The sequence below is a fragment of the Heptranchias perlo genome, chromosome 2 (genome assembly GCF_035084215.1).
Source record: "Heptranchias perlo isolate sHepPer1 chromosome 2, sHepPer1.hap1, whole genome shotgun sequence".
NCBI lineage: Eukaryota > Metazoa > Chordata > Chondrichthyes > Hexanchiformes > Hexanchidae > Heptranchias > Heptranchias perlo.
Genome location: NC_090326.1, coordinates 92608401 through 92631612, shown reverse-complemented (window position 1 = coordinate 92631612; position 23212 = coordinate 92608401). Strand labels below are relative to the sequence as shown.

The 23212-nt window shown below is 43.3% G+C and overlaps 1 protein-coding gene across 1 annotated transcript in view; it reads left to right on the top strand.

The window, feature by feature from the left end:
- The window catches only part of LOC137332264 (electrogenic aspartate/glutamate antiporter SLC25A13, mitochondrial), a 150667-nt gene that overhangs the window by 111030 nt on the left and 16425 nt on the right, over positions 1-23212 (top strand). The window contains exons 13-15 of the mRNA XM_067995972.1: positions 3901-3953; positions 4972-5052; positions 15852-15992. Coding sequence (XP_067852073.1) covers positions 3901-3953; positions 4972-5052; positions 15852-15992 — 275 coding nt within the window. The remainder of the gene's footprint in view (positions 1-3900; positions 3954-4971; positions 5053-15851; positions 15993-23212) is intronic.

Here is a 23212-nt window from a genome sequence, read left to right as displayed (position 1 = left end):
ACTGTTCACCACTACTCTCTGCTTTCTGTCTCTTAGCCAATTTTGTGTTCACGCTGCCACTACCCCATTAACCCTATGTGCTTCAATTTTGCTAAATCTGGCTGCACTTGTTGACCCAATCATGGTAAACCTTAAACAACTTCTCTCTTAACTACACTCCCTTCCTCCAGATAAAAGGTGATGCTGTGGGATTCTGCATGGTCCCAGCTATGCCTTTCTTTTTGTAGAATATGTTGAACATTTTTTGTTCCAATCCTGCTGAGGCCCCCTCCCTGATATTTTCTGGTACATTAACGATTTTGATGGTGCTGCTTCTTGTTGTTGCTATATTTCCAACTTCACCTTCACATGATCCATCTCTGACTCTTCCCTTCCTGGCCTTCTCTCTATATCTCTGATGATGGGCTTTCCACTGACATCTATTACAAGCCCACCAACTCCCATAACTACCTGGAGTATGCTTCTTCCCACCCCACTTCCTGTAAATACTCCCTCTCTTTCTCGCAGTTTCTCAGTCTCCATTGAATCTGCTCTGATGATACTAGCTTCCACGCCAGAATTTCTGAAATGTCCTCCTTTTTTCTCAGCCGAGGATACCCCTTTGCAGTGGACTACAGGACCCTTGACTGAGTCTGTCCCATTTTCCGTGCCTCTGTCCTGACCCCCTCCCCTCAACTGTGACAGAGTCCCCCACTCCTCATGTTTCAACACACCAGCTTCTGCATTCGTCAGATCATTGCATTTCCGCCACTTACAACATCATCCACCTATCAGTCACATCGTCTCCCTCCCTTCTCAACTTTCTGGCATGACCAATCCCTCCACATCACCCTTATTCATTCACCTACCAACCAACTTACACCTTGCCATACAACTGTAGGAGGTGCATTATCTGTCCAATCACCACCTCCCACACCGTTTTCTAGGGCTCAAACACTCCTTCCATGTGAAGCAGTAATTTATGTGTACTTTCTCTAATCCAGGTTATTGTATTCAATGCTCATGGTGATGTGTCCTCTACAATGAGGAGAGCAACCACAGATTAGGTGACTGCTTTGCCATGTTACCTCCATTCTGTCTGCAGGTGCGTCCCCAGGCTACCTGCAGTCTGCCGCTTTTACTCCCCTCCTCACTCCGACCTCTCCGACCTTGGCCTGATGGCCTGATGAAGCGCAATGCAAGCTTCAGGAATAAATCTCCTCTTTCTCCTAGGCGCTCTGCAGCTCTCTGGTCTGAATATTGACTTCAGTAACTTCAGAATTTAGCTATGTCCTCTATTTTCTTTATAGCAGGAATTGCTGGTGTGGAACTTAGGCCCGATTTCTACCTCAACTGGTAACTGTCACGCTGCTAGGGTGTAGTCTTTTCAGATATTTAGGAAATTCTTCCAAGGCTCTGTGTTGGAGTACTAGGACTGCTAGGGGCGACTATTATTCATCAGGTTCTTCCCATGTCTTAATGGAAACTTGCTTCCAATAATCTCCAAAACACTAGTGCATGTTCTAACTTGAGATGCTTTTAGTTGAATTCCAAAAAATTATGTTGCAATCGGAATTTTTTTTTGTTATGTCTCAACACAGAAGAGTTGCTTTGAGAATGAGTTCAAAGTACTCAGCCCAGAACTGGAAAACATATGCATAAGTAAGCTGGGTTTAAGACCACTTGAGACCAAACAGCTCTGCTCACTTATTTATAAAGCACTGCAATGGTATAGGTGACCCATGGAACATGAAGGCCAGATAATCAGGTTGGATTAATTTATTTTTACAGATATAAGTTATATCTCACCATTAGGAATATTGTGATTAACTCGCAGCATAATCCTTTGTAATTTGTTCATGGTAGAATCGTCTCTCCCACCCCCCTCCGGCCACACACATTCCTGGGGTGCTGTCATTGATCAAATTTAAATAAGATCCAAAATTAAATTAACAGATGAGGATAGAACAAAGCAAAAAAGTTATTAATCTGACGCTCAGTAATTTATTTATGTGAATCCTGCAAAATAGATAATTGAGAACATATCTGGATCTAGAAAGTTAATCTTGGCAGAATGGTCGAGGACCAGCAGGCATAGATTTAAGGTGAATGGCAAAAGAACCAAAGATGATATGAGGAAAAACTTTTTTACACAGCGAGTGGTTAGGATCTGGAATGCACTTCCCGGGGGCGGTGGAGGCAGATTCAATCATGGCCTTCAAAAAGGAACTGGATAAATACTTGAAAGAAAAAAAATTGCAGGGCCGCGGGGGAGTGGGACTAGCTGGATTGCTCTTGCATAGAGCCGGCTTGGACTGATGGGCCGAATGGCCTCCTTCCGTGCTGTGACCTTTCTGTGATTCTATGTTTCCTCAAACTTTAATGTATGTGTCTGTGTCTGTGGCTTGATACTTTATACAGTGGTGTGTAGAACTTAAAATGCACTTTGCCTGTTGCTTAATTCAAAAATGCATATTGGATCATCGATTCAAAAAATATGTTACGATTAAAATGTAGGGGAATGAGTGCACAGTGGGTTAGCACATTGTCCTTTCACTTAGCACATTGTCCTTTCACTTCTGGCTTTGATTCCAGCCCATACTGAAGGGATGAAATCCCCTTTGCTGGCCATAAGGGTTCTTTGTGAAATGAGTGTGTGCAGCCTCAATCCGGTTCCTACTGGGTATGGCATAAAACACAAAACTTTCCCTAATTTGGTACTTAATGGCAATCTCATTGAGAGGACAAAGAGAAATGGAAAAATGTCACACTGGTATATTAGGGGATGCTCTTCTGGTTGGGACTGAGACTACAGAAGTGTAGCGGTTATGGTACTGGACTAGTAACCCAGAGGTGTTGAGTTCAACTCCCACCAAATCATCGTAAAAAACAAAGTAATGTCCTTCAGAGAAGGGAACCTGCCACCTCTACCTAGTTTGGCCTATATATGTGTGTGTGTGTGTGGTGTGTGTGTGTATATATATATATATATATATATATATAATAACTCCAGGCCCAGTTTACGTGGTTGACTCTGAATGCCCACTGAAGTGGCCTAACAAGCCACTCAGTTGTTGAAGCAATTTTTGCTCAAGAAGAGGGTCTGCTATCACCTGCTTAGGACGACTAAAGATGGATATTAAATACAACCTTGCCAGTTTTGCCCACATCCCAAGAAATTAAAAAGAGGTATTGTTACAACATAGTAATGGGAGCTTTAGCCTGTTTCTAGGCTGTACTGTACTAGATCTGGGAATGTTTGATGCTGAAACTGAGTTCCATTTTCTAGTACAAAATTGAAGTGCAAAATAACTCCACTTTTTAAAAAAAAAAATTGGTGATTGGTGAGATTGAAAAAAAATCCTTTGATTAGAATGTGGAATTCTCTGCTACAGAATCCATAAGTTTCGTTAAGCGAATTAGCTGTTTGGGGGGAGAAAAGAACATTAACGGGTATGAGAGTGAGTAGGATAGTTGGATTAGACTGGTTCATGTGGAGAAAAACACTGGTGCAGCCTTGATGGGTCGAATGGCCCACTTCATTACTGTAACATTCTTTGATTCTATGCTCACAGTGGAGTATACATCATTATGCAGATTTATGTCATTATGCAGATATGTTCACCCCCAAATATTATTCTCTTTAGTTGTGATTGACTATGAATTTCCAGCAATTTCTGTTTTTATTTCCAATTTCCAGCATTCACAGTTTTTCTTTTCATCTTTCCTGGGGCATTTTCTGCTGGTTTGAAGAAATAAAATCATTTTAAAGAAACCAGAACTGCTGCTGTCCCTGCTTTCATTAGCTTGCTGGTGGTTTTTAGCCATAATAATACAGAAGTAGTTTTTTTTCCAAAAAGGAAGTATATTTGCATTGATTGATACAAATAAACCTAATCCTTATGTCTGACTCCAATACAGGCCTGTTACCACAGCTGATGGGTGTGGCACCAGAGAAAGCTATAAAACTTAGTGTAAGTGCTGTAAATTTATACTTGAAGTTAATATATAACTTCACAAAATATCATGGCATGCTTATTGTATAGGTTTTCTAATCCTCTAGTACTGTATCTAAGTTTTCAGCAAGCTAAATGCAAAGAGACTTTGATATGATATAACCTTATGTTGAATCCTATAAACATTTTGCCATATGTGCCAGTAAGATACTTTGTCAAAAACAGCTTGTTTGCCACTGCAAGCATAACTACTTTAGTTTCCTTAATTCCAGTGTATAGTTGTCATTTAGAATCTATAGGACATCAAATTTTGTAGATGTTCTGTGTTAGAAACGACAAACATATTTTTCCACTAGTTTCCCCTCTAATTTTCTGTCTTTTCCCTCTCTAAAATGTTGTGATCAAGGTGAGAGATGTTAGTGCTGGGGAATGGAATTCTTCCCATTTCAGGCACCCAGTGTTGGCATCAAGCATCCTAAGTCAGTTATAGCACAGCCAAAGTTCCCTGTACTCTACCCCAAGAATGTGCCTAATCCCCAAGCCCAAAAGAGCATCTCCAATTGTGTGATTTTCTTTTCTATTTTCCACACCAGCCAGGATTAAGGACTGTTTTATGCTATAGGCCCATGTCTACTGTAAACTCAATTGAGACTGCCCAAACTCATTTGACATTGGGCTCTTGCAGCCAACAAACACAGGAGATTTTCATCCCACCATTCTGAGCTGGATTTGAATCCAGGTTCCAGAAATGAAAGGCAGTGACTCACAGTGGATATTGTTTCTTGGAAGATGATACTTCTTTGGTATCTTGCCCAAGGAAGTATCTTTGTATCTGTGACTGGATAATACCAGTATGCTGTTTGACTGTGGGAGAATCACAGCTGAGTATCTATGAAGTTTTACAGTACCTGGAGAAATTTAGTATATTAAAATATTAATATATGTGCTGTCTATAGTACTGTTAACAGTTCAATATGAATAGATTTTGCAGATACATTTTATAAAACTTATTTCAAAATATTTTATTCCATTATAGATGAATGATTTTGTAAAAGACAGGTTTTATCGGAAAGATGGCTCCATCCCATTCCCAGCAGAAATACTTGCTGGTGGTTGTGTGAGTATTGGTCTTTATGATATAACTTGTTGATCTCCCATTGTAATGTTCATGGACAAAAGTTTTTTAAAATCTCCTCTCTTCCTGTAACTATAGCTGTTTTTACATTGGCATTCGAGGGGTACTCACATTGCCAGTTCCCGATGCGCAGATGTAGCACACTGGATGGCAATTCCGATGTGCATTTGCTGGATTTTCTGAGACCGGCCACTTAGTATGGGGTAGGATGTGACCATTGATGTTTTGGTCAATTTGGAGTTTGTGTAGGATGGCGCTTAGGAGGCTGGCAAGAAGAGTATGGGAGAGATTGAGCTTTGAGTGGTGAAAGGTGTAAAACTAAAAAAAGACTTGCATTTATATAGCGCTTTTCATGACTTCAGGAAGTCCCAAAGCACTTTACAGCTAATGAAGTACTTTTGAAGTGAAGTCACTGTTGTAATGTAGGAAACGCGGCAGCCAATTTGTGCACAACAAAGTCCCACAAACACCAATGAGATGATGACCAGATAACCTGTTGTAGTGATGTTGGTTGAAGGATAAATGTTGGCCAGGACACCTCCCCTACATTTCCTCTGCTGTTCTTCGAAATAGTGCCATGGGATCGTTTACATCCACCTGATATGGCAGACAGGGCCTCGGTTTAACATCTCGTCTGAAAATTGGACCTCCGACAATGCAGCACTCCCTCTGCTGCACTAAGGTGTCAGCCTAGATTTTGGGCTCAAGTCTCTGTAGTGGGACTTGAACCCACTACTTTCAAGGAGAGGGTGCTACCACTGAGCCACAGCTAGATGTATTTCAGCGGTGGTGAGATGAGGTCAGGTTGTGGGAGGTGATGCTATGGAAGTGGAAAGAGTTGGTCTTGGTGGTGAATAGAGTATGGGGTTACAAGCTCCGCTCAGCGTCACATAGGACCACTGAACTTGCGTGCTGTTCGGCTTACCTTGAGCAAGCATTCGGGGACGGCGATGAAATCGGCCACAATACAGAATGTGTGGCAAAAGCTAAACAGAATGGCTTCATTTTTGACAGTGTTAAGTTAGAGAAAGTTCTGACTCATCCATTGGAGGAACTTGTATTTAAGATTTATTTTCTAGTGTAAAATGGACTCCTCGCTGAGCAAGATAGTCTCTCTGAATCACATCATCTGGCGTATCTGAGGAGGGAGATTGAAACATTGATGATTCTCTTTCTCCTTCCTTTGACATTCCAATTTTTGGGGGGGAAGTTAATAAATAAAGTTTTGAAATAATCAGGCATCTGTAAATGCACATCTGAACAAGGTTCTCTAAGATTTTAATATAAAATTGAGTAAAATTTAATTTGGTTTACAGAACTGTTTGTTTCTTCCCAGTTTTTTCCTGTCGCAAATATATTATTGTGTCCACAAAATTTATTCTACTTGAAATTTATAGAGTTGATAGTTAACTTTTTCAACTTGCAGTAGTAACATTTGTTTTTAATTATATATTAGGCTGCTGGTTTCATAATTGCATTTTTCAGTAAATAATCACACTTTACTGTAGGTTATACATTGTGTTCAGTATTTCAAAACAAGCAGGTAATTGCAACAAAGAATTGAAATTTGTTCAGTTTTTGTTTTAATTAATTTTTTTTGCTTAGCTGGGTATCTGTGACGCATGGAAACCCATCACCATGTTTGAGTCTCTATACCAAGTTACTGAGAAACCTACAGAGGAAGGGTTTCTGTTTGCCCAACATGGAGTACACACACTCTTTCCATAGAGACACAACCAATTGCTCCTCAAGTGTGCAACGGTATGACTGGCATTAACCCGCGAAAACAGCTGAGTTTACCAATACAGATCACTGTTAAGTTTCCCATTGCTTCTCTACCCAACACTATCTTACCCATCAGGCTACCAACTTGCAGAGTTAGCTGGATCTGAATGGAAAAAATCCTAGCCCTCAATGATTGGTGCACCTTTCCAGGTCTTAATAATGAGCCAGACCAGTGAATAATCAGCAATACCCTAGATTGGTGTGGAACTGCCTGTTTCAGATTTGTGAGTTTGCCACAGAACCTTTAATGACGTTTAACACAGATGTGGAGATGCCGGTGATGGACTGGGGTTGACAAATGTAAGGAATCTTACAACACCAGGTTATAGTCCAACTGTTTTATTTGAAAATCACACGCTTTCGGAGGCTTTCTCCTTCGTCAGGTGAGTGTGGGATTTGGATTCCACGGAAGGTTGCCGCATTTATAATCAGAGAACAATACCTGGTGATTACAGATAATCTTTCCAACTGCCCGTTGTCAAGGCAAACAAAGTGTTCAGACAGAGAGATGTTACCTACAGGACCACCGAATACATAAATGGCCAGAACAAAAGACAGACAGAGAGAGAGAGAGAGAGAGAGAGAGAGAGAAACATCCGAAAGGAAGAGAAAGACAGAGAATGACCCGTTGTATTAAAAACGGATAACTTTTTTTCGCTGGTGGGGTTACGTGTAGCGTGACATGAACCCAAGATCCCGGTTGAGGCCGTCCTCATGGGTGCGGAACTTGGCTATCAATTTCTGCTCGACGATTTTGCGTTGTCGTGTGTCTCGAAGGCCGCCTTGGAGAGCGCTTACCTGAAGATCGGTGGCTGAATGACCTTGACTGCTGAAGTGTTCCCCGACTGGGAGGGAACCCTCCTGTCTGGCGATTGTTGCGTGGTGTCCGTTCATCCTTTGTCGCAGTGTCTGCATGGTCTCGCCAATGTACCGTGCTCCGGGGCATCCTTTCCTGCAACGTATGAGGTAGACAACGTTGGCCGAGTCACAGGAGTATGAAACATGTACCTGGTGGGTGGTGTCTTCTCGTGTGATGGTGGTATCCGTGTCGATGATCTGGCATGTCTTGCAGAGGTTGCCGTGGCAGGGTTGTGTGGTGTCGTGGACGCTGTTCTCCTGGTACATTGGCGAGACCATGCAGACACTGCGACAACGGATGAACGGACACCGCGCAACAATCGCCAGACAGGAGGGTTCCCTCCCAGTCGTGGAACACTTCAGCAGTCAAGGGCATTCAGCCACCGATCTTCGGGTAAGTGTTCTCCAAGGCGGCCTTCGAGACACACGACAACGCAAAATCGTCGAGCAGAAATTGATAGCCAAGTTCCGCACCCATGAGGACGGCCTCAACCGGGATCTTGGGTTCATGTCACGCTACACGTAACCCCACCAGCGAAAAAAAGTTATCCGTTTTTAATACAACGGGTCATTCTCTGTCTTTCTCTTCCTTTCGGATGTTTCTCTCTCTCTCTCTGTCTGACTTTTGTTCTGGCCATTTGTGTATTCGGTGGTCCTGTAGGTAACATCTCTCTGTCTGAACACTTTGATTGCCTTGACAACGGGCAGTTGGAAAGATTATCTGTAATCACCAGGTATTGTTCTCTGACTATAAATGCGACAACCTTCTATGGAATCCGAATCCCACACTCACCTGACGAAGGAGAAAGCCTCCGAAAGCTTGTGATTTTCAAATAAAACAGTTGGACTATAACCTGGTGGTGTAAGATTCCTTGCATTTAACACAGAGGCTGTGAACAGTCTGGTTTGACCTGAAACAATGGCTGGGGAGGGGGATGAAATTGGTAGCAGGTATGGAGTTGTGGTAAGAGCCAAAGAAGGCGGCTTTGGTCTTCCCTGTATTTAACTGGCGGAAATTGCAGCTTATCCAAGTCTGGATATCAGACATGTAGTCTAGGAAAGAGGAAGAAAATGAAAGCAACGAGCAGAAAGAGAATAGAAAGCAAGGTGAGAGGAAGTAAGAGAATGAAGGAATGAGGGAGGAGGGAATGATAAATGGAGGGAGAGAGAAAGCAAATGAGACCAGGAAAGAGGGAAGAAAAACAGGACTGAGGGAAGGAGAGAAGGAATGTGTGAAAGAGGCAATGGGAGTGACAGATAGTGAATGAGGGGAAACAGATGGAATGACAGCAAAATGAGAAATTCCAAGGAGAGAGAGGGTAAAAGGGATAAGAACATAAGAAATAGGAGCAGGAGTAGGCCAATCGGCCGCTTGAGCCTGCTCCGCCATTCAATAAGATCATGGCTGATCTGATCCTAACCTCAAATCTAAATTCATGTCCAATTTCCTGCTCGCTCCCCGTAACCCCTAATTCCCTTAACTTCTAGGAAACCATCTATTTCTGTTTTAAATTTATTTAATGATGTAGCTTCCACAGCTTCCTGGGGCAGCAAATTCCACAGACCTACTACCCTCTGAGTGAAGAAGTTTCTCCTCCTCTCAGTTTTGAAAGAGCAGCCCCTTATTCTAAGATTATGCCCCCTAGTTCTAGTTTCACCCATCCTTGGGAACATCCTTACCGCATCCACCCGATCAAGCCCCTTCACAATCTTATATGTTTCAATAAGATCGCCTCTCATTCTTCTGAACTCTACCTCTCCTCATATGTCCACCCCCTCATCCCCAGGATTAACCGAGTGAACCTTCTTTGTACTGCCTTGAGAGCAAGTATGTCTTTTCTTAAGTATGGAGACCAAAACTGTATGCAGTATTCCAGGTGTGGATAGAAAGAAAAAATAAGGAATGAATGGGTAAATGAGAAGGAAAGAGGGAATGGATTATAGTATGAATGAATAGATGGAAAGAAGAAATGAGAGATGGGAGAAGGAGTGAATGAGGGGAAAGTAAGAAGGAAAGTAAGACAGGAGGAATGAGAGGATACAAAAAGGTGCTATCCAGATGTCATTTGGAAACAAAGCATGCAAAAGGCCACATCAATGGGTAAGGTTTTGAAATTACTCACATGATATACTTCAGTTACAATGAGAATATCAGTGAACATAATAGTATAATATAGCTCTTTAATATGCAATTTAATTTTCCAGTTCTAGAGCTTTGTTCCTCTCATTCACTCTCCTTATCAATATACGTTCAAGTTCAGTGCCTGTAAACCAGGTTTACTTGTCACCAACCACTAAGGTGCTCGTGTGAGGGACTTTGCAGAGACTTGCCATTAGGCTGCCTCCTCCAGTGTAGTTCAAGCCCTCTCTCAGAAATATTTTCCCTTTTTGCCACAAATCCATCTCATAGCCTGGTCCCAGATCTTGTACAGAATAGATGGAAACCCTTCCATTGCATGCCTACAGATTCTGAACCATGAAGGAAAATTATTTGGACACATCATATAAGTTTAGTCTGCATTGGGACTTTGCTGTCATTTGAAAAAAGGATGAGAAAGACCAAAGTGCTCTTTCTTGCTTCTCTGAGGGTCCTAAAAGACTGTCCAGGTTGGAAGTTGGCATCCGCCAGGTCCTCCTCAGATTTTAAATGGAAATATTGTTTTTTAATTTTGTATTTCAGAATCTGACCCATCCATCATGAGATTATTGGGGGGAGATTTTTTTGCACTATGCTTGTAATAGTCATAAATCTGTCCTTCATAAACTTATGACCATGCACAAAGAAATCTTTTCCCCACTGTGTTCCACATCAAGGGTTAGAGGTATTTTGAGTGAATATTTGTACTTGTGATGAGTGGAGAATACCACATCGAATCAGAAGAGTGGTATGGAGGCAGATTGCTGTAAGGTCCAGAGATTTCATTTGTTTTTATTGAATTGTAAGAAGTCCATAATATTGTGTATTTGCATCACCTCCTCTGAATTGTTGATTTTCTTTTATGATAGTTATTACTGATCAGAAATAGTTAAATGCAATAGGAGTGTGTTCATGTGTGACAAGTTTGTTTTCATCAATACTGCTGTTGCTGCAAAGGAAGACTATGCACTATGGGATGAAAAAAAATTAAAACCATAGCTAAAGAATACAATAAATATTGATTGCCGTTTTCAGGCTGTAGCATAAACTATTTGTTTATGCTACAGCCTGAAAACGGCAATCAATATTTATTGTATTGTTTTCACTATGGAGAAGGACGATGTAGACATAGAAATACGGCAGGGGGACTGTGATATACTCGAACATATTAACATCGAGCGGGAGGAGGTATTGGCGGTTTTAGCAGGCCTAAAAATGGATAAATCCCCAGGCCCGGACGAAATGTATCCCAGGCTACTGTGTGAGGCAAAGGAGGAGATTGCGGGGGCTCTGACACATATATTCAGAACCTCTCTGGCCACAGGGGATGTGCCAGAGGACTGGAGAACCGCTAATGTAATACCATTATTCAAGAAGGGGAGTAGGGAAAAACCGGGGAACTACAGGCCAGTGAGCCTAACATCAGTGGTAGGAAAATTATTGGAAAAAATTCTGAAGGACAAAATTAGTCTCCACTTGGAGAAGCAAGGATTAATCAGGGATAGTCAACATGGCTTTGTCAAGGGAAGATCATGTCTGACTAATTTGATTGAATTTTTTGAGGGGGTCACTAGGCGTGTGGATGAGGGTAACGCAGTGGATGTGGTATACATGGATTTCAGTAAGGCCTTCGATAAAGTCCCCCACAGGAGACTGGTCAAGAAGGTACGAGCCCATGGAATCCAGGGTGCCTTGGCACTTTGGATACAAAACTGGCTTAGTGGCAGAAGGCAGAGGGTGATGGTCGAAGGTTGTTTTTGTGACTGGAAGCCTGTGGCCAGTGGGGTACCACAGGGATCGGTGCTGGGTCCCTTGCTGTTTGTGGTCTACATTAATGACTTGGATATGAATGTAAAAGGTATGATCAGTAAGTTCGCTGATGATACAAAAATTGGTAGGGTGGTAAATAGCGAGGAGGATAGCCTCAGTCTGCAGGACGATATAGATGGGTTGGTCAGATGGGCGGAACAGTGGCAAATGGAATTTAACCTGGAAAAGTGCGAGGTGATGCACTTTGGAGGGACTAACAAGGCAAGGGAATACACAATGAATGGGAGGACCCTAGGCAAGACAGAGGGTCAGAGGGATCTTGGTGTGCAAGTTCACAGATCCCTGAAGGCGGCAGAACAGGTAGATAAGGTGGTAAAGAAGGCATATGGGATACTTGCCTTTATTAGCCGAGGCATAGAATATAAGAGCAAGGAGGTTATGATGGAGCTGTATAAAACACTGGTTAGGCCACAGCTGGAGTACTGTGTGCAGTTCTGGTCGCCACACTACAGGAAGGATGTGATCGCTTTGGAGAGGGTGCAGAGGAGATTCACCAGGATGTTACCAGGGCTGGAGCGCTTCAGCTATGAAGAGAGACTGGGAAGATTGGGTTTGTTTTCCTTGGAGCAGAGGAGGCTGAGGGGGGACATGATTGAGGTGTACAAAATTATGAGGGGCACAGATAGGATGGATACTAAGGAGCTTTTTCCCTTCGTTGAGGGTTCTATAACAAGGGGACATAGATTCAAGGTAAAAGGCGGGAGGTTTAGAGGGGATTTGAGAAAGAACTTTTTCACCCAGAGGGTGGTTGGAGTCTGGAACTCACTGCCTGAAAGGGTTGTGGAGGCAGGAACCCTCACAACATTCAAGAAGCATTTGGATGAGCACTTGAAATGCCATAGCATACAAGGCTACGGACCAAATGCTGGAATATGGGATTAGAGTAGACAGGGCTGATGGCCGGCGCGGACACGATGGGCCGAAGGGCCTCTATCCGTGCTGTATGACTCTATTCTGTCTCCTCGTTGCAGCAATAGGTTTCAGTCATTTATGACGCACACTAGGTCACCTTGAAACTTCGGGTGAATTTTTTAAATCTTTAAAATGAAAATTACAGTTAATATTTGTATGCTATATAATGGGAATTGTTGTCAGAATTGTTGCCGGCGCGGACACGATGGGCCGAAGGGCCTCTATCCGTGCTGTATAACTCTAATTAATGTAATTGTATTTTGCTGATACAAAGCCATTAGCGGAGGTTCTGTCTAAGTCAGTCATCCTATATTGGAGTTGAAAAGAAGACTCGAGGATTCTTGCCTGTATGTAAATCACACGAGGCAGCACTGACTGTCATCTGACTGCTACCTGCATTTGATCAGTGACCTGCTGGGTGTCTCATGTAGAATCCCCCTGTGCAGTAATTTTACGAGTATTCAGAAACAGAAAACAGAGCTTTGATTAGCCTCCTAGATGCCTCCTAGATGCATTCTCTGTAATATTGAATTCTATGGACAGAATTCTATGTGTGCGCTGAAATGTCAATAATTGGAATAAATTAGTTTGAGTATGCTGGAACTTGGCATAATGCACGGAAGCTATAAATTGAATTTTTTCTTCTACCTTACAAACAAGGGGAAGAATTTTGCTCCATGTGAGGGAGCAGGTTGTAATTTTGTTTATATACAAAAATAGTTTCAGCTTTGACTAATTATATCATATAAAATTATTATTTTTTTAAATTCTTGCATAAGCTGTGCAAATATAGTGTCACAGCCCTGTACACTAAGTTTAATGTGTATGCAAGTTTAGCTCTTAGTCACTGAGCAGTAATGAGGATTTATTCTAATACATATTGATCTGGAGTTTCACTCATTTGCCTTTGAGGGGTTGGTAGAGAAACTTCACAAAATAATGATATTCTTGAAGGCTTTCGCTGTGGTTGGTTGCCTCCCTTAGGAGATTAGAGGGGAAGTGTTCCGGGGTCTGTGCCCAGGCACACTGGATTACTTGAGCATAGTGAATATCAGAAAAAGCTGATAAACCTCCTCTTCAGTTTGTAGTTGGATCCAGTTCCTGTTCCATCCTGTCACCTTTCCCCTTCTTTAAGTCAAATGAGTAATGATGGAAGTAAGATCAATAGTTTGTGAATATGAGTGTGATTCCTGGTTTGATAATATGCCGCACCAAATGAAAATATTTTGTAGCAAATAAATGTAATCAACTCCCAAGTACTGCAGTGGATCACTTTTGGAGGTAAAGCACCTTTTTGGCTCCAGCTGTGGTTTTTTCCCACCACAAGACTGGCATGTTTATACAAACACATTACTGGAAGATTAATACAATATACACTATGCATATTTTAAATTTATTGAGCAGAGCATTTTCAGGAAAAAAGTGCAACCGCAAAGACGCCCTACACAATGTTTTATGCCCACATTAATCCACCAGCCTCTTCCATGTTTGCAAGACTTGTCATGCCTATGGATGAAAGTTTGAAGCCTAGACTGAAACCTGAGACTTAAAGGCTGCTGACAGAAAAGCAGGTGTAATTGAAGCCATATCTTTCATTTTAAGACTGAAGTTGTTTTATCTTGTCTTGTCCGAGTGAGCATTATATTCAAACTGCCAATTTAAAATGATATTGGATTTTTCTTTCCTTATCCAAACAGTTTAACCCTCACTGTACCTTTCGTTTCAGAAACTTTAAAGTAATGCAGTAAAGTGTATGCTTATTTTTCATCTTAAAGGGACAATGTTTTTTCTTGGCCTACATAACCTAGTGAAGGGATGATATAAGCCACTGAGATTGGAAAGTGGGATTTGTGTGGTAATCCTTTCCATTGTTTCATGCCAAGTAAGGGAGACAAAATAAAGCCCAAAATTTTCCTTTGTTTTTCTTTTTTTTATTCTTTCATGTGATGTGGGCCTCGCTGGCGAGGCCGGCATTTATTGCCCATCCCTAATTGCCCTTGAGAATGTGGTGGTGCGCCATCTTCTTGAACCGCTGCAGTCCGTGTGGTGACGGTTCTCCCACAGTGCTGTTAGGTAGGGAGTTCCAGGATTTTGACCCAGCGACGATGAAGGAACGGCGATATATTTCCAAGTCGGGATGGTGTGTGACTTGGAGGGAAACGTGCAGGTGGTGTTCCCATGTGCCTGCTGCCCTTATTCTTCTAGGTGGTAGAGGTCGTGGGTTTGTGAGGTGCTGTTGAAGAAGCCTTGGCGAGTTGTTGCAGTGCATCCTGTAGATGGTACACACTGCAGCCATGATGTGCAAGTGGTGAAGGGAGTGAATGTTTAGGGTGGTGGATGTGGTGCCAATCAAGCGGGCTGCTTTGTCCTGGATGATGTCGAGCATCTTGAGTGTTGTTGGAGCTGCACTCATCCGTCACACTCCTGACTTGTGCCTTGTGGATGGTGGAAAGGCTTTGGGGAGTCAAGAGGTGAGTCACTTGCCACAGAATACCCAGCCTCTGACCTGCTCTTCTAGCCACAGTATTTATATGGCTGGTCCAGTTAAGTTTCTGGTCAATGGTGACCCTCAGGATGTTGATGTTGGGGGATTCGACGATGGTTATACCGTTGAATGTCATGGGGAGGTGGTTAGACTCTCTTGTTGGAGATGGTCATTGCCTGGCACTTGTCTGGCGTGAATGTTACTTGCCACTTATCAGCCCAAGCCTGGATGTTGTCCAGGTCTTGCTGGATGCGGGCACAGACTGCTTCATTATCTGAGGGGTTGCGAATGGAACTGAACACATTGCAATTTTTCACCAAATGTTATGCTCCAGTTCTTGAAACATACTCTGACTTGCTACTAAAGTTGAGGCTTTGGTGTGATAACATGGTATCTTTTGGTATGGGGACATTCTTGGTGTTGTGGCTGCCTTGCTGTTAAATTTAAACATTGTGATTGCATCGCAGGAGAATCATGATGATTTTGGCCAAGCAAGAAGTAGTAATTTAACGTTGTTAAGACAGTTGTATTGACTCTTTTTAAAAAAAAATTATGGTATTAAGGATGCTGTAGATTTTTATTATTGCATTTTAAAAGCATCTTCTATAGGCTCAATGAAAAGCAACACTGTACTGAAAACCAGGTTACACATCATTGAAAGTCCTCTATGTTTTACTTGGTGCTGCAGATTTCTATTTGAAAACTTTTACATTGTGTAGTGACCCAAAGGCAGATGTGAATTCTGACCAGATAATACACCCATTCTTTTCATAGGCTGGTGGTTCGCAGGTTATTTTCACTAATCCACTGGAGATTGTCAAGATCCGGTTACAGGTGGCAGGTGAAATCACCACTGGTTCTCGTGTCAACGCATTAACTGTCATAAAGGAATTGGGTTTCTTTGGACTATATAAGGTACAGTGTGATAATTATCAGCTAGATCTTTAAAGTATGAATGTATTTAACTGTTTTTACATGAGTCCTCTTTAAGCAACATTTTTTTTCTGTAGTCAGTACAACCATATGTACAGATGTAATGCAGTGAATATAGTGCAATTTGTATGTGTTTTTCTTTGTATCAGCCTTGTCCCCCTGTCTGAAATCTTAAGCATGGGCTTTCTGGTCAGGCCAGTGTGTCTATAGTGTTATAAGGCAAACATAATTTCATGTGTAATAGAGCAGCCATGGGAGCTTGCTGTATTCTAGGTGAATAAAATAGGTACATTAGGATGTTAATTAACAACTGTGTTTCATTGCTTTTAAGCTGATTTTGCCACAGACTACCTACCCATGCTATCTCTCTGTCTGCTCCTGCTGTCTTTCTCCCAGTGCAGACTCCATGTCCACTTGCCACATCACTCAGACTGCAGGTAACACCAAGTTAGATCCACTAGTATTTAAAAATAGCTTTGCACAATGTTCACCCGACCCCATTTCCTAGTTTATTCCATTAGTGGCATTTTTGAGGATCCCAGTTAAGTCATATTTTTCCTAGGATTGAGTACTATAGGAAAGTAAGAAACTGCAGGACTGGAAAAAATTGCATCTGGCTGGTCCCAAAATTGATACCCCACAATTGCCCACTCCGTCAAATATCTGTCCAATTGACCATTTAAAATTTTCCATGCCACAGCCCTCGCCATTTAAAACAGGCGGTCGTTTATATCGGGGAGAAAAGGGATATCCATTATCTGTTTACATTAATGTTAATTTCAAAGTTGCCGGTTATAGCGTCTTATGTGCTCCATTTATTTTGGGCAGAAACAGAAGATACAAGATGTAGCGATGAACTTAAGAAGATTCTCCTTAGCTGCTGCCAACTGATAATAGGGAAAGCAAGGAGAAACTCGGCAAACCAAACTCAGATTAAAAGAAAGTACTGTCATTGCGTTATCCCATTATCTCATGATTATTCTGATTCATACCCAGTGACAGTTCAGTCATCACAGTACTCCATGGTTTCACAAAGAACTTACTACAATTGACAATAATATACCCATTATAACAGTCAATACACAAAGGCTGTAATTTTATAAAATCAGAAAAACTGCTATAGTAGATTGGTAACTGTTATCTTGACAAATGCTGCTGAACAACCATCATATTGTTCACTTCTTCCCAAATGGTTTCTAAACAGACTTTTGTAAAAACAAAACAAGAAATATGTATTGGTTTTGAAGTAGCCCATTACCGATGGTAACAAAAGCACAGTTGTGGCCCCATATCAGCTACACCAACTATTGCGTATATTGAGCAAATCACGTTCACACGAATGAGCCTGCTATAAGCGTTGGGGGCTGTATCTATCTCTCTACCCAGTCCATTCCATACATTCACCAGTAGTAAACTGTCTGTGCACCTTCCCTTTTCTAAGCTTGAGCCTCTGTCGCCTGGTTCTAGAGTTTATGGTAATCTTGAACATATTATTGGGGTACAATTTATCTGTTCCGTTAAGGATCTTGAATACTCAATGGCAGCACTCTCACCAGAAGGCTATGATTTCAAGCACCAAAGACTTGAGCAACTAATTTAGGCTGACACTTTGGTGCAGTACTGAGGGCGTTGACAGAGGTGCCATCTTTTGGATGAGACACTAAATGAAGGCTCTGTCTTCCCCCTCGTGTACGTAAAAGATCTCATCGCACAATTCAAAGTAAAGTAGGGAGTTCTTCCAGTTTCCTGGCCAATATTTATCTCTCAATCAACATCACCAAAAACAGATTAACTGGTCATTCATCTCCTTGCTGTATGTGATCTTGCTTTGCACAAATTGGTTGCCATGTTTGCCAGTAATATAACAGTGACTATAATTCATTAGCTGTGACGCAAACTAAGGACATGAAAGGCCCTATGTGAATTCTTTGAATAATATTTCCCCTGAGCTTCCTCTTTTGAGCAAATAATCCTCATAGCTCAGATGCCTTCATCTAGTTGTCAGTTTAGTTGCCCTATCCCACACTGCCTGCAGTGTCTGGAGTAGAACAGCAACCAGAATTGTATACAGTATTCCAGATATGGCCGTCTTAGTACCTTATCACTTCCTGGCATTTGTGCTCTATTCCTCTGGCTATACATCCCAAGATCCAGTTAGCTTTCATTATGGATGCAGTTTACTGTGATAGGTTCAGTAAGCTATCGCCAATAATCCCTCCCCCGTCATCTGTCCTGTATCCTAGAACGATTTAGTTTATATTCCCTCTGTTTATTTCCATTCCTTAGTCACACCACCTTGCATTTGTCCAATTATATGCCACTTGCCATTCATGAACCTACTTTCCCAACCGATCTTTTGTATATGGATTGTGTGTTCCCTGTTTGAAAGCCCTCTCCCCAACTTGATGTGACCTGCAGATGTAGACAGTTTTGTTTCTGTTCCCAGCTCCAAATCATTTTTATACAACAACAACTTGTATTAATATAGCATCTTTATTGTAGTAAAACATCCCAATGCGTTTCATAGGAGTGTAATCAGACAAAAATTGACACCGAGCCATAGAAGGAGACATTGGGCTTCATTTTAGCACCCGCTATCGGGTGCGTTCCTGGCGGGGGGGCTCAGAAAATCGGGGAATCCCGGAGCGGGTCTGGAGCCCGGAGCCCGGCTCCAACCCGCCCACTTCCGGGTTCCCCACAGATGCGCCGACGTGCGCGCGCAGCCCCCGCATGTGGGAATCCCGCAGGCAATTAAAGCCAGCGAGGTTCCACTTAACAGTATTTAATTTGGTCTTTCAGGTCATTAACAGACCTGATTAAGTGAATATGTCAGGAGGGGTGGGATTTTATTGACATCTGGGACTATTTCCCATACTGTGGGAAACGCTCCAAGTTGAAATGGACCTTTGCAGCCTGTGGCAGCTGCAACGGTCCATTTGACAGGTGTGGGGGGAGACCCTCACTCATTGCAGGAGGCTACTCTGTCACTTGGGACAAAGTTTGGCCTCCACCGCCCTCCTCCTGACAAGAAAATTCACCCACTTGCACACTTACCCCGAGGTCCAGAGACATGTACCTACCTTGCGGACCCCCTCAGATGTACATCTTCCGGATGGGGGCCGCCGTAGCTGCAGTCATGACCTGCTCAGAGGGCGAACAGCCTCGCCAGCCAAGCCGTCCACCTCTGACACGTGGAGCTCCACAACACAGTGCTGTGACACATCCACCTGCACAGCAGGAGGGAGGGCAACCGCAGAGAGAGATGCGTCGCAGAGGGCACTACCCTCGCCACAGGGTCCACAGACTGAGGCTCAGCTTCCTGGACCTCTCTGAGCAGCAATGCACACGGAGGCTCAGAGTCACTCAACATGTAGTCGTGGACATCTGCAGCCTCCTTCATGCCGAGCTGCTCCCGGCTGGCCCGAGCACCATCTTCTTACCTGTCGCTGTCAAAGTCACCACTGCCCTCAACAACTTCTCCGCATCCTTCCAGGGTGCCACCGGGGACATCGCCGACGTCTCTGTCGTCTGCACAAAAGAGCCCTGCAAATACACCTACACCCACTCTGCAGTGACACAATGGGTGGCATCAGTTGTGGGTCTTCATTGTGATCATCAGCAAAGGGCATTATTGCACAAACCAGACAAGATTCGCAAAGACTTGGCAGTAGTGGTGCCAATATAATATGTAATGAGTTGGTCATAAATTCAATATAAGTCAAAACCATGACAAACCCTCAAACACCCTTGTGCATCCCCTTCATGCTCACGACACGTTTGCCTTACGCTGCCTACTGCACATATGTGATGCATGCCCTGTGGCTGCAGCACAGGCAGTGGCAGGTTGAGTGAGGCTGACTGTGAAAGAGATGCACGAGAGGGTGAGTATGAGATAGAGCCATGAGATTGTATGAGTATTGGGTTGAGTGGTAGTGGCGGGGTGAGTACTGGCGAGGTGAGTAAGTGCAGGTAAGATGAGGTTTGAGTGGGAGTGAGGGGTGATGTGACAGAGTAGTGTTGGCTGTGCAGAAGGAGATGTGGGGTGGGGGCGGTGATGTGGCAGATGGAGTGTTCGGGAATGAGTAAGTGTACTCACTTTGGCTGACCTACTGAGGTCATTGCAGCGCCTCCTGCACTTTATGCAGGTGGGCGATATGTTGGTGGTGCTGGTGACCTCCTCTGCCACCTCAAGCCAGGCCTTCTTGGTGGCAGAGGCAGGCCGCTTCCTCCCGCCCGCCGGGGGGAAGATATCTGTCCTCCCCCTCCTCCTAACCCCATCTAATGATACCTGGAGTGAGGCATCATTAAACTGGGAGCAGCCTTCCACCTGGGCTGCTCCATGCTGTAATTTTTGCTATTTGTTGCAGCATCTGTCAGTGGAGGACTGCCCCTTTAAATAGAGCTCCTCCGGCTGACGGCTTACTGCGCATGCGCAGCCCGCCCGACGCCCAGATCAGCAGCGGGGAACCCGGAAGACCAGGTAAGTGGATCCAATTAGGCTGCGATCGCGCGGGGGGCAGACTAATTTCACCGGACGCGTTACCCACACGCCCAATAGCCCCTCCGCTGCGAACCCGCAGCCCTGCTAACATCGAGCCCATTAAGACAGGTGACCAAACGCTTGGTCAAAGAGGTAGGTTTTAAGCAGCATATTCAAGGAGGTGAGAGGCGAAGAGTTTTGGGGAGGGAATTCCAGATCCTAAGGCCTAGATGGCTGTAGGCATGGCCGCCAATGGTGGGGTGAAGGAAGTAGGGGATCATAGAATCATAGAAAATAAGAGCAAGAGTCGGCCATTCGGCCCTTCGGGCCTGCTTTGCCATTCAAAATGATCGTGGCTGATCGCCTAACGCAGTACCCTGTTCCCGCTTTTGCCCCATATTCCTTGATCCCTTTAGCATTAAGAAATATATCTATCTCCTTCTTGAATATATTTAATGACTTGGCCTCCACTGTCTTCTGTGGTAGAGAATTCCACAGGTTCACCACCCTCTGAGTGAAGAAATTTCTCCTCATCTCGGTTCTAAATGGCATACCCCATATCCTGAGACTGTGACCCCTGGTTCTGGACTCCCCAGCCATCAGGAACATCCTCCCTGCATCTAGTCTGTCTAGTCCTGTTAGAATTTTCTATGTTTTGATGAGATCACCTCTCATTCTTCTAAACTCTAGTGAATATAGGCCTAGTCGACCCAATCTCTCCTCATACATCAGTCCTGCCATCCCAGGAATCAGTCTGGTAAACCTTCGTTGCACTCCCTCCATGGCAAGGATATCCTTCCTCAGATAAGGAGACCAAAACTGCGCACACTACTCCAGATGTGGTCTCACCAAGGCCCTGTATAACTGCAGTAAGACATCCCTGTTCCTGTACTCAAATCCTCTTGCAATGAACGCCAACATACCATTCACCTTCCTAACTGCTTGCTGCACCTGAATGCTCGCTTTCAGTGACTGGTATACAAGGACACCCGGGTCTCATTGCACCTCCCCTTTTCCCAATCTATCACCATTCAGATAATCTGTCTTTCTGTTTTTACAGCCAAAGTGGATAACCTCACATTTATCCACGTTATACTGCATCTGCCATGTTCTTGCCCACTCACCCAACTTGTCTAAATCACATTGGAGCCTCTTTGCATCCTCCTCACAGCTCACATTCCACCCCAGCTTTGTGTCGTCTGCAAACTTGGAAATGTTACATTTAGTTCCCTCATCTAAATCATTGATATATATTGTGAATAGCTGGGGCCCAAGCACTGACCCCTGCAGTACCCCACTAGTCACTGCCTGCCACCTGGAAAAAGACCCGTTTATTCCTACTCTTTGTTTCCTGTCTGTCAACCAATTCTCAATCCATGCCAGTATATTCCCCCCCAATCCCATGTGCTTTAATTTTGCACACTAACCTCTTGTGTGGGACCTAATCAAAAGCCTTCTGAAAATCCAAATACACCACATCCACTGGTTCTCACCTATCTATTCTACTAGTTACCTCCTCAAAAAACTTCAGTAGATTTGTTAAGCATGATTTCCCTTTCATAAACCCATGCTGACTTTGTCCAATCCCGTTAATGCCTTCCAAGTGTTCTGTTATCACATCCTTTATAATAGACTCGAGCATTTTCCCCATTACTGATGTTGAGCTAACTGGTCTGTAATTCCCTGTTTTTTCTCTCCCTCCTTTTTTAAATAGTGGGGTTACATTTGCCACCCTCCAATCTGTAGGAACTGTTCCAGAATCTATTGAATTTTGGAAGATGATCACCGATGCATCCACTATTTCCAGGGCCACTTCCTTTAGTACTCTGGGATGTAGATTATCAGGCCCTGGGGATTTGTCAGCCTTTAGCCTGACTCACCTGACGAAGGAGGAAAGCTCCGAAAGCTTGTGATTTCAAATAAAGCTGTTGGACTATAACCTGGTGTTGTAAGACTCCTTACATTTGTCCACCCCAGTCCATCACTGGCATCACCACATCATTAATTTCCCTAGCACATTTTTTTACTAATACTGATTTCCTTCAGTTCCCCCCCCACCCCTTTCACTGGACCCTTGATTCCCTAACTTTCCAGGAGGTTATTTGTGTCCTCCTTTGTGAAGACAGAACCAAAGTGCACAAGTGGCTGGAGTTGGAGGAACGCAAAGTTCTCGGAGGGTTGTAGGGCAATACACTATAAACAGCAATGCCTCCAGCACTGATCCTGTGACATCCTACTGGTGATCCCTTGTCATGTTAACACCGCTCCATTCACAATCTACCTTTGCTTTCTCAATTCACTTAAGAATCTTGCCTCCTATTCCATGCCTTCCTTTGGACTAATCACTTGTGATTGCTGAGATCTATATATATATATATATATATGTGTGTATATATATATCACATTCACAGAATTACCATTAATAAGGCCCATTATTACCTTGAAGAACTCCAGTAAATTTGCTAGGCATGACCCCCCTCTCTCTTTAATCCATGTTTACTTCGGCTTACTATACCACAACACACCTATTTAGGTGTTTCATTATCTTGTCTTTCTGGATGGACCTTAACCACAACAGATGTTCGGCTCACTGGCTTGTAGTTGCCCAGGTCCATGTGCCCCTTCTTAAGCATTGGTGTTATGTTAGCTACTTTCCAGTCCTCAAGCCCTACTCCCATTTTTAATGATTCGCTAAAAATGGTGACTATCTTATCTGAAATTT